Source organism: Bombus terrestris, chromosome 1, assembly GCF_910591885.1.
Source record: "Bombus terrestris chromosome 1, iyBomTerr1.2, whole genome shotgun sequence".
In the NCBI taxonomy this organism is placed as follows: Eukaryota; Metazoa; Arthropoda; class Insecta; order Hymenoptera; family Apidae; genus Bombus; species Bombus terrestris.
In genome coordinates this window covers 5,014,444-5,026,811 of record NC_063269.1, presented here as the reverse complement: position 1 = coordinate 5,026,811, position 12,368 = coordinate 5,014,444, and the positions used below count along the sequence as shown (strand labels likewise).

General features: G+C 47.3%; 1 protein-coding gene across 2 annotated transcripts in view; it reads right to left on the bottom strand.

Annotated features, from left to right (window-relative positions):
• Nucleotides 1-12,368, bottom strand: part of LOC100644792 (sodium/potassium/calcium exchanger Nckx30C) — a 44,466-nt gene that overhangs the window by 17,344 nt on the left and 14,754 nt on the right. The window contains exon 3 of one of the 2 annotated variants that reach the window (XM_012308987.3): nt 7,153-7,429. In XM_012308987.3, the coding sequence (XP_012164377.1) occupies nt 7,153-7,429 (277 nt within the window). The remainder of the gene's footprint in view (nt 1-7,152; nt 7,430-12,368) is intronic. The other variant, XM_012308992.3, reaches the window with a different exon arrangement.

Genomic DNA, 12,368 nt, shown 5'->3' with positions numbered 1-12,368 from the left:
CGAGAAGAACACTGAAAAGTGTGCGCGATACGAAAGTATGTGTCTAGCCGGAGGCTACCTCGTTTCCTATTTATCTCGTTTCTCTTTCACCTTTGTTCCCCCTTCCCTTTCTTCTCCCTTTTTTCTCTCATTTTCTCGCTCCTTCTCTCGTCTTCTTTCTATATATATATAAAATACGTTATACACCAGCCGCCTCTAAGAGTTTCTTTTTTTAAGATACATCATTAGTCGTGTTTATCGATTAACCCGACCGCCGGTAAACAGCAGAAGAGAAACTTTGCTTAACGCGTTCCTTTAAATATTTGAACGTCAGGCGACGTTGAACGCGGTGACGGATAGGTTTTGCAATAACTATAATCTGATACCGCGCGGAGGAACGTTTCGTGCGAGCAATTCGATCGTTCATATCGTCTTTCATACGAGGCATTAAACCGAACGTTCTTCCGTTAATTACCAACTCGCTCCAAGTTGCCCTTTAGTGGCAATTTCGCTCTCGAGCCGAGGACTAAAACGAACGCATGAAATATTGCGAGGCTTTGATTGCTTTCGATGAAAGACGAAAAGCGACAAAAGCGGAGAGACTCGTACGCGAAGAAAAGGCCGCGAGGAAAAGGAAGAAGACGTAATTCGGCGATTAGCTTGGACCAATCGCGTGTGCCCGTGCTGATGGTACTAGGTCAAAGGGAGAAAAAGCTGTAGCGAGTGGCCTTCATTCTCGAAACTGGAAACGTGGCGAGAAAATAAAGGCGTGTAGAGCCGTCGGCGAGAAGTCGGACCGCGATGAAAGTATCGACCCTTGGGTCGCCTCGAGCGAGATGGAAAAGTATAAGGTAAAAGAATACGCGAAAGGGAGGGATTCGTCCGCGATGGAGAGCGAGAGAAAGGAAGAAGGAGGTGCCTATCGGGTTTCGAGCTGTTAAGCTTCGATAATTTTGTTTACCCTTTGCGTTTTCTACCTTCCTCGAGCGGTATAATCGTTCGCGTAGAAAAAGTACAAAGACAGGGTAAAAATAGAAAGAAAGAAAAGAGAGAAAGAGAAATCGTTCAAAGGAAGAGCCACGATTAGAGAAAGAAATCAACGACGCTGCATTTGATAAATTACAGTTAATGGTTGGCGATGCGAATCACGAGAAAAGAAGCCTCGTGAAAGAGCGAGAGTATCGCGGATAAAAGAGCGTTAACAAACTTCGGAGTGGTAGAATCTTGTTAATTTCTTTATCGTAGACGAATTAAGACGCGGAGAAACGGCAGGATATTCGCGTTCTCCGACCGGCGATGGAAATTTTCGAGCGAGACGAAAGAAGAGGCAAAGAGAGAGAAAGAGAGAAGGGAGGAACGACGAATCAAGTAGAATAATCCCGTGCGGGTCGGCCCAAGTGCTACCTATTAACCTACAAAGCTCGATCAGCCTAGGGTTTGTTAGCGGACGCGTTTCGGTTTTGAGGACAATTAAATCGAAGCGGAGCAGCACCGCTTTTCCAACTGGCAATTGGCGAAGGAGGACACGAGACAGGCATTTGATCGAGCACGGACCGATCGGTTGGAAAGCAAACAAGTGCTTTCGCTCGTGAAACACCGAAATGGCCTGTGTATAATAGGTATACGGAGAAAGGACGTTGGATGAAGCGATCGTTAAGAACGGTGATATAGATCGGTGTCCTTCGCGCAGCCATAAACCCGTCCCCTAGATAAAACGAATATCTTCGCGTTCGTCGGATGGCGAGATAGCGTTCGTCGCGTAGCAGAAGGTCAACGACGAAGAAGGACAAGGTAGCGCGACTTTCTCCATCTCGTAGCTACGGAGACAATTTCATCCGAACCGAGTAAGAATTTCATTGCACTCGTTTTCTTTTCTTTTCTTTTCTTCTTGGTTTCCCGACGTGACGGCAGAGAGCCGTAATACGAGCGAAAGAGACGCGTAGAAGAAACTAAGGGAGGAAAGTGGAAAGTTTACCGAGAAAAACAAGTTGCATCGATAGCCCCGAGAAGAGACGGTAGACGACGTGACGGCATCGTTTGAACGTCCCGTTCTCCTCCGAATAACTTTGTATTGTATGTTCGGTACGGCGGAACGACTGCCAGATCGAGGGCCATTAAGTACGTTAACGAGGCAGCGATGCAAGATCCGATGAAAAGAGCGATCGTCGTTTCTCGACGGCGTGGCGTACGTTTCAATAACTTTGTCTTGTCTCGGCTGCTAATCTGCCATTAAATCCAGAACGGCCAACGTTGGAAGATAACGAGTTCCGTTGTCTTCCGGTGTCGTTCGGCAAATTATCCAGAAAATTAAGCCCAGCTTCGAGTATCGCCATACCAATTTTCCCTCGGCTTTCATTTACAGCTGCGAAAATTGGTTTCTCCGAAGGGTACAACGGCGAGAGAAAAGGAAGCTATAATTTCCACGCGGAAAGTTGTATGCGTGCGCTGTAGAAGGTGTTCAAGGTGAAAAAAACAACAACGAAATCCAATTTTAACTCTCATCGGAGTAACTGGAAGATATTGTGCGCCAAGCTGCTCGCAACTCGAGATAGCGCGATATTGGCTAAATATTATCCACCGAATACGAGATAAGAGATGCACGAGATACACGTGATATTCCACCGAAAAGTAGCGTAACATCGAAGCTACGGGAAGCTTCGATCGATATCGTTCGCTCGAGCCCTTTTCAACGGTGTCGGATTCTCGCGAGGGTTCTTGCGTGTAAAGGATTAGACGCGGCTAACGGATAATTGTAATGCAAAAGCTGACGTGATTGATGACTCGTGGTTGGCTCAACCTCCATCTGCGAAGGTCACCGAGTCCTCGATTTCTACGCTCGACTTTCGATATCGAACACGGGATACCACAGTCGATGTAATTCTTTCGTGACTCTTTCCTCTAATTTTTCCGGCGTACAGATACGAGCGCGTATGTAATTTCCGGTTTTTTTTTGTATTTTGTTTTTCTCTTTCTTTTATATATCAGACAGGATAAGGGAGGAACGCGAACGAGAAACGAAGGACGAGGCTGATATTTAGAACAAACTCGAGAAACGTTCTTCTGTAAATAGAACGAAGACTATAAACTATAAACCGAGAGTACCTGGGGAATTAAGCCGAAGTGTGACGAGACGTTAACCACGGGAGACGAGTTCGAAAATAAAGACGGGCAGAGGGATTAAAGCAACGCGGTCCAATTTGTTAATATCGTTCCTAACGGAGATGGGTAATCGTGACTGCACCTCGGGGAACGCGACCGATGGGAGGATGAGGATTTTCGATAAAATGACTCCGAGCTATATAGAAACGTCACAGGGGATTTCGATTGGCCTTTCGCCACGATGCCGCTCATCTGCCTCGTATTCTCTGCAAGTTATTAAAAAACCTAACGAACGTGCTTGCGCCACGTTCATTATAAATAACGCGTTCAATTGGGACGAGATTCGAAGCGGATGTCGATGTCGATGTGGACGACGGCAACGACGACGACGACGACGACGAGTGACGTACGAAGAGTGCTACTTCGGAGAAAACCACTCAAACGCGACGACTAAGCTCTGCACGTTAAATACGTATCTGGGAACGAGCCTCGTTATAGATGGCCCGACCTGTCAATTTACTAAAACTATCGTTGCTATTTCGGTGCATTTTCCTTATTGCTATGCGATCGTTTAACGACGACAGAACAAATTTCCATATCTTCGCCCTCGCTCACGTAGGACGAACAATGGGAACGCGAAATCTATAAGAACACGTCGCGCGATCTACCGTTCCATCCTCTTTCGAGTTTCCAACTTGTTTTGGAAAATGTCGCTCCTAAGAAAGAAATCGTATCGCTCGAGGACACTCGGGAAGAAACTCGATAAAGCGAAACCGTGTAAGCATCTCGGATATCTGATAGATGGGTCGCGGTATCGCCACGTCGTTGAACGAAATCGCGCTCGTTTACGAACGAAGGGCTCGACCACGAGTCGAGCAAACGAGGTTTAAAGTATTTCCGCGAACGGGAAAGAGTAGAGCGGTGAGTGGAATCTTTCAGGAAGGATAGTTATTCGTCTTGAATATTATCTGGTGTAACGGTGCAAGGTGATGTCTGGATGACGTTAAAGGCCCGCAGCTAAAGGAAGGGAAAAGGAAGGCGAGCCCCAAGTGTGGATTCGCTAGTTACGATCGATACGCGCCGCTTTCTAGGTCAGGGTCCCGATACATACTCGCCACTCACCGCTACTCAGAGATACATGCTCAAAACGCGTCCCGCAAATTCATTCGAAGCCAACCATCCGGCTTTTCCTGTGTTCCCACAAAACGCTCGTAGCCGACGCTGCAGTTCTCATTCTCGTCGTCGTCGTCGTCGTCGTTGCTATTGCCGTTGCTTCCCCTTTTCCTTGTGTTTCAGTAACTTGCGAGTGGAAAATCGACAGAAAAAGGAAGAAAAGAAGGTAGGATCGAACCAGGAAGCGAATCAGGGAAGAGAAAAGTAGGTGGCTGTTTCTCAAACGCGCCATGGAAGACGCGTGTTCGTCGGTACACGTACGCACCTGGAACTGGAATATCGATGGGAAATCGAGGCGTATCGGGCGTTTGCCACGCGATCGAGATTAACGACGTCGTGTTTCGTGGGCGTGTTCTCTCGATCGACGAAAGATAAAGAGGAGAAGAAAAGGAGAACGAAAATGCAAAGATATATAGCGACGATCGACAGATTTAAACGAGAATGTGGAATAAAGCTGTGGCGAGGAATTATTGCTTAAAATAACGTTCGCGATAACGAGTGTCTTGATCTCCTATCCTTAGGCTAGGTTAACTACCATTATTTTCAGCAACATCGACGAAAGCATCCGGCTAGAGGGAACGATCCTATGTGCGGTGTTCTCGAATGTTATATACGCGCGGCCACTGTTAAGTTACAACCAGGCCATCCGGGGATCCACGCGAAAGAGTCGTCTAATTGATGATCGCCCTTTTCTTTCCATACGCGCGTGACCTGACCCATTTATATAAGCGACTCCGGTACACGTAGGTGCACGGGCCGAAAATCAATTTCAACGTCGAGATTATCGGAGAGTTACCTTCTGGATTAAGATTCCTATCGATCACGCCAACCGCGATCTTTCTCTCACTACACAGTTTTGTTACGTTCGCCGATTAACAAACGCCCGTCCAGACACTCGTACAAATTTCATCGGCTGACTCGCGGCCGAAAATGCACGCGATCCGTCCACCGACACGCGGAGCGAAGCGGAGCCGAGCGGCCAAGCGTAACGATTATTCGCCACGGTAGCAGGAGTTATCGATCGATCGATCGGAATTTCACGCGGGATGGCTGTAAAGGAATTTACGATGTTCGTTTCGCGAGATGTCAGGAACACGATCGGTCCTTTTATATCGACGATAAACGAAACCGAACTGTCTTTGTCAAACTTGCTGCGAGAACGTTTACAGAGGCTTTTCCGTCGAACGGCTCGTATTTCCCTCCTAATTTCTAGGTCAATCGGCCGCTCTAATCTCTCCGATCTATACGCGAGAAAAAAAGAACGCCAGTTTGGCGGGAGGAGGGGGAGGAGGAGGAGGTTAGAAACGTCACGAGAATGCGATACGCGGAATCACAACGGTAATTACCTTTCGCCCGTGAGATTCCGAATCAGTCGCGAAAAAATATACAGTCCGATTCTCGGAACGATGTTTACCGTTTTATCTGTCGTTATTATACGTACAGCGTGAAACATGGACGGCGCAATGAAAAATAGTATCCTGGATTGGATTTTTTCCCGCGATGAGGCCACGCTCTATAAATACGTACAAAGGACAGAGGGCCGGAGTAACGAGCACGTTTTCTCATTTATTTACCAGTCATCGTCGAAACGTCGCATTAGCGTTTAATCTGTCGTTCCGATCGCTAGTCGATACGCCGATAGATGCGTATCTACTCCAGTGTCATAGTTGTTATTCTGTCTCAAGGTTTTTGGCGATCCAATAGCAAAAAGAGGAAACGCCACGTTGGTTGCATCGCTTCGTCGCGAAGCTTATTCGACGATCGCGTAACGAGTAACGTCTGATCGTGACGGGAGTCGTTCTACTGATCTCTAAGTGATACGTGCATCCAATGGTTGTATCGTACGCAGGCTCCTAGGCACAACGTGCACGACATTGAACTTCTCGTGTGTTCGTTATCGTCGAGTACTCGCAACGTTTAATTACTTGGTCCGACGCAACGGCACACAGTGATCGGTCATGCAACAAACCAGTACAGCTAGATGGACAATTACGCAAACGCTACTATTCGATTTCCCGCGTGTTTCCCAAACCGTAGACCGTAGATGAAGGAATAGCGAAGGAAAAAAAAAGGGAAATGTTTTTCACGGAACGTAAAGATGTTCAGGAGTCGGCGGCAAGAGAGAAAAATAGAATGGCATCTGTATGTAGGTTAAACGAGTTACGAACGCAAAGTCTCTGGAACGACTTGCTTCGGATTTGAATATATTTCAATTGGAATTTTAAAATTCGTTCGAGCATCCGCTTAATGATATTCATCCATACGGCTGCCAGTTAATTAACGAAGTTAGTTTGGGAAACCGTTTGATGACACGGAACTACCTCTACAATTACAGACACTACCGTGGAACTCTACATATTTCGATATTTTCCGAATCACGTTTCGATGTTTCGTGACCGAAAGAAACGTTCTCCGATACGTTACACTCCGAGTTAAGGATTACGGGCTTGACCTGCCTGTCGATAGAAAGAAGGAAAGAGGCTGAAAGAATGCCGTCCCGGAGGTCCTCGTAAGCGTATCCGTGACTCTACATTTAAAAGCACTTTATCCGACAGAGCTCTCCGAAGGTTTGCGGTTCGTCGCGATGTTTCAGCCGCGGATTTCCATCGCCGCGAAACCAGACGACTGCCGAGCGTTTACGACGTTCGTGCCAGGAAAATTACCCGAATCTCATCGAAATTCGTGAAACACCAACGTGGTTTCGATTACGCGACTACCGGTTTCTCTACCGGGTTCCGCTTAAAAGTCTTGGCCGCGAGAGTATGGCCCGATTGTTCGATCGTAGGACGTCTAAAAAGAAAGAAAACTATGGCTAAAATATAACGACTACCAGCTAAGAGCGTGCTGTCAGCGCTAAGGCAAAGCGGCAAGCGAGAGTGATAGAGTGTGGAGTTGGTATACCGGCGCGGGACTGACCGTCGTGGAGCGGATCGATCGTGTGGATCATAAGCTGTAGCAAGCCGTGCCTGAACTTGGCGTGGCTCTCCCTGGAATGAGACGAGGAGCCACCGAGGGCTGCCTGCTCGCAGCCCTGTCCGGCCGTGCCACCGGCACCACTGCTGCTGCCACCTCTGCTGCTGCACCCGGCCTCTCCACCCGCCGGTATGCCGCTGCTTCCGCATGCACCCGACACGCCACCCACGCTCGTCTCGCTACTGTTCGTCGCGTTCGGATGCTGCTGGAACACACACGTCATTTCGTCTCTCAATACAACATCGATCTCCTTCTTTCATCCGCTTCTTACACTTTTCCTTATCATACTGTTTTTTTTTATTATTATTTTCTGTTTTTTTAATTTTTACTCGTCTGTTTCATATTTCCTCTTTTTTTATTATTACATTCGATTGTTATAACCGCCGCAATTCGTCGTCGTTCACTGGGCCATCCTTTAGCCCGACAACCCGATACCCCGTGTTTACGAACGGTGCTTCAGATTCGACTACGACTCCGCTCCTGTCTTACCTACGCTTCCGATCACCCTCGTGGCTTCGATGTCTCCGATTCCAGCGAACTCGGACGATATCTATAGTCGACAGACTTTAGGATCGATGACTTTACCAAATAACACAGAAGTACACGTTATCGAGGCGATCGCGTGCCTAAAAGTTGCTCACGCCATCCTGTTGGAAAGCCGAAAAAACATTGTCCCTGTAAAAACCTGCAGATCTTTCGCAGGCTGGAAATTACAGCTAATCAAAGCACTACCGTCGTTATCCACTAGACACGTTAACGAGATTAGACGATCGACGCGCTTCTACGTTCCTATTCAAATCGACGTTTCGCCAGACAATGAAGAACGTAGGGGACTGAGATCTCTAAAGCAGCAGGGACGTATGCGCGAAGCAACTCGAGCGTCACTTACGTTTCAACATGTCGAACATATAGTCACGCGTTCGAGCGATCGCGTAGAATGACGCGTGACGTCTTCATCTGCGACACAGTTTCTTTTTATTTCCTCCCTTTGCTTGCCCTTTTCGAGGCCGCAAACGAATGACTAGGAGAATGACTTTTCTCGTCTACTATGCATGAAACGTTAAGGGATACTCGACCTGCAACTCCCTCGAATTCCTCGCTTTCGCGATGCTCCCGGGTGGTCGACTAACGCGCTTTGGCCATGGATCGCGAGTTTCGCGCCTATTGCTTCCAGCCTGATACACAAAGTTCCTGTCCTTTTGTTCGTTGAGACGCGAGTGAATCGAGGTTACAGAGGCAGCCGCGACTTAACCGCGCAACAATAAGCGCATCGCGAATTAGCGAAACGATTTCCGAACAATAGTCTTCCGATTTCCTGCAGTTATCCTCGACCACGTACAATTAGACATTCCTAAGAAGGTGTACTAACGATGCTGACGTTATCCTACTCGTTTTTCCATCGTTCGATAAACAACGATGTTAATAGGACTCTCTTGTTCGCGTTCTACCCGATAGATCGATCTGTTGAGAACGATACGGAAGAGGAGGAGTAACGAAGAGGAAGAGGAAGAAGAATGGGTGGCTGATCGAAGAAAGAGAGCTACCATGAATAAATAAAGAGGTGGAAAATACGCGACACGTTGACGCGATGAAAAGTAATTTCGCTCGGGCGAAAAATATCCAGAGGTGATGAAACTTGGATCGTCGAGGGACGAAGATAGAGAAGGTGGTTGAAACAACCATGATCGAATAAATACGAGATGTATCTCTTCGTCCTATCCTATCCTCGCCTCCAATTTCTTTTCAAATTCGAGAAACGCTCGCGTCTCTATTAGTCCCTGTGTCGCTGTTACCTGTTACGTCGTACAGGGGTTCCGATGTTTACGAATTTGTCAAGGGACGTGTTTTCCGCGCGCATACTCGCGACGTAGTTTGCACAGAACCGACGAGATGAGCGCGCACACTCCACGGAACGAGATAATGATGCGGTGTAGCCGACGCGTATAAGCTGGATAGCTCGTAATTCCGCGACGTCGCACTGCATCCCGTCGCGTTTGCCAATTACGTTTCCCCCCTGGCCGCAGATAATTGTTCCGCTATACTGCCGGCAGCTGTTTTTCCCCGCTTAATAGTTGCTGCTTGCTGGATGCGAATGATTAGGCGGATTGGAATGGATGTCGGTTGGGACGAGGTTGGTTGACGTCGTTGGGGGAGAGCGAGCGAAACTTTGTAAATATCGCGGTGATATGGTTTTCTGTGAAAGGAATCAGAATCTTAAATTTGAAGGCGCGTCGCCGACAAATTTCGCTCAGACGTCAGACGGGTTTAGGAAAACTCGTTAACGAAGCGCTTGAACTGAATTTCTCTCCTCAATGATAGTCCCATCTTTGATTCGAGGACTATCTCTCTGTCTCTTTTTATCTTGCGCCGTAGCGAATTCTCAGTTCGTCGCGATATACGCGTTGAATCGTCATCTTTCAGCAGAGACGAAGCAACGTACAAGGTCGACCGTATGGCGAGAGGAAATACAACTCTTCGAAATTTTCTTTGCGTCTGCTCGTGTATCTCTTCCCCCTCGCGATAGACGCGTGTAGCTTCTTTAAACAAGGCGCAGAAAACCAGCAATGAGATTCTATTTTTCTTTATGATTTGTGGCGAACTGGGGAGATCGAAATGGTTTCAACGTTGATAGAGGTGGAATTGTTAGCGGCTACCCAAAGATGACACGGATAAACGCAGACAGTCGTGTAACCGAAGCTGCGAGTGCCATATTTCCGCTTAGCCGTCAACTCTGTCGTCGGAGTACGTCTTTATGTGTGCGAGTATGTGTCTGTGTGCCTGGTTGTCGTATCGCGTCGACGAGGTAATGAACTTTGTAATTAACGAGATGGACTACGAGGACCGCAACGCATCCCTTCACACGCGAGCATCTAGAGGACTGAAACCATAACCGAGCAACGAAATCACAGACGAAATATAACAATAATAACAAGGGGAACGCGCGCGTGACTCGGTTTATAAATTCTTTCTCGGTGGGTAAGCGCGATTTTCACTAGAATGGTTTTATTTGAAAATTCCTGATTTAATAATTATTCCGGGCAACAATTGCTGCCGATGAATCGTGTCGGAATTTAATGACGTTATTTGTGCTACCGAAAGATGCGGTTCGTTTGAAAATCAATAATATCAGAGTTTACTTTGGCTTCGCGAGCACCAGAGTGGAATATTCAATTTTCTTTCCACCGAAATCCACACTAACTGCAAACGGTGTAATCTCTCGTCACAGATTCGCCTGCGATTCGTCGGGAAATATTTTCGCTGCGCTTTCGAGCTCGCTGGACCACTTGGGAGTAGCGAGCCACCTTCGAGACGAAGCTAAACAGACTATTTCAACGTTGCGTGAATTGTGATCCATTGGGGAAATGAAACGGTTAAATAATGTACGAGGTGAAGCAAATGGACGAGTAATTACGTAGCCGTTTCGAACGACACCGCCGCGATATTTTTGAAATCGCGTCAGTCAAAACTCGTAACTTTCGTTAGCAGACAGTCTAGTAAGAGGAAGGAAAAACGCGAGCGAGAGCAAAGAGAGTTCGTTTCCTTGCGTCTATCACCGAGGCCCACTTTCCGCTAAAAAGTGCCCTCGACTAAAAGTTCTGTTGACTTGTCAAGAGTTTCGTTGCGTCTAAAATCACGATGCCTGTTCACCCAACTTTCTCTCCTGTCGTTCTCTCAATTGTACAGAGCAGCGGTTCCGAACCTTTTGCTAGCTTCCGTTAAATAATTCTTTCGTTATCGCCACTTTTCCAGGTTCCACTCAAAATTTCAATCTCGTCGATGAAATATTCGGTGACTGTTCATCGATGATCTCTAAATTTCTAGTGAAGAGATTTATCATACATAAATAGGAGATAAAATATTTCTTATTCAAACGATGCCATAATAGCTTATCAGTGACGGACACTTCGTGGTCTCCCGTGTTCGTCACAGGTTCAGAACCGCTGGTATAGAGCGTTCTATTAGGTCGTCCGAAAAGTTTCTTTCGTTTTATAAGGAAATAATCGTTGCACAATATTTTCTGTTTCACATTATTTTATCGAATTACCTATGGTCGATTCTGTTCTATCAAAATAAGGATCGCAACGTTCGACAGATTAGGTTTCATGTTTGTATAAAGATGCATCGTTGTAAAAGACGTGTCTATAAAAGAAGACACTTTTCCGACAACCTAATGTAATCCCTTCCGAACGACGAAGATCTCTCGATCGCGGATAACTGCGCTTGACCAGCCACGCTTCTCGGACATTTCTCATGTGATTCATGGGATGGCATTAAATCGATCGTTTGCACGGTCGTGAGACGACAGGACCAAAGAATTCGCAGGATTTACGCGGGGAAAAACAGTTGCCGAAACTGGTGCGGAACGGCACTGCTTTTGACAGAGGAAAGTTCTTAGCGGACCCGTGCCAACGGAGCAGACGTCCTTCGATTTGCAGCCAGTGAGCCTGCGGCGATATTTGCTCGCGTTGTTAAAAATTGCACGAGTTCGTTCGGGTTAAAGGGCTTCTAGTGGAACAGCAGTGGGTCGAGTGACGGAAAGCGACGCGACGTCGCGAACCCTCCACCAAGCTTCGGGGCATCGTCGCCAAAAAATTGGTAAAAGCACTGCCTGCAAGCTTTCGTATTCGCCAAGAACTACTTCGTGTCGTCCGAGACGAATCTTCGTCGACTAAGCAGATTTAAATTTAGCCATCGAGCGCCAAAAGAGACGGCCGGTGTTAAATATTTATCAATCGTAAAATTCCGAGGAAAAACTGGCGGAGAAACGACGACACGGTACGAGAAAGCTCGTTAAGCGAGAAACGTCGGCACAGCCGACTTGGTCGTCATCGACGAGTTTTATTGCGACCTTTGTGTACATCCGCCGCAAACTGCCGCGGGAAGGGGGTTCGCCCCAGAAAATCCAGGGTCTCCCTCAAACGGAGAAAGCAGTTACGAAGAAACGCAAAGTTTTTCTCCGCGACCATAAATACTGGCCGCCGTGCCGGTATATTTGCTAACGAAAACGTCGGTGCGGCAAGAAAGTTCGTGAGGAAGCGTCTCGATCGAGTAAAATATGGCTCACCCTGCCGCTGTCGCGAGACGAAATAGCCAGCCGTATACACACATACGCACACAATAGAATAGGACACGCGAACGAGCAC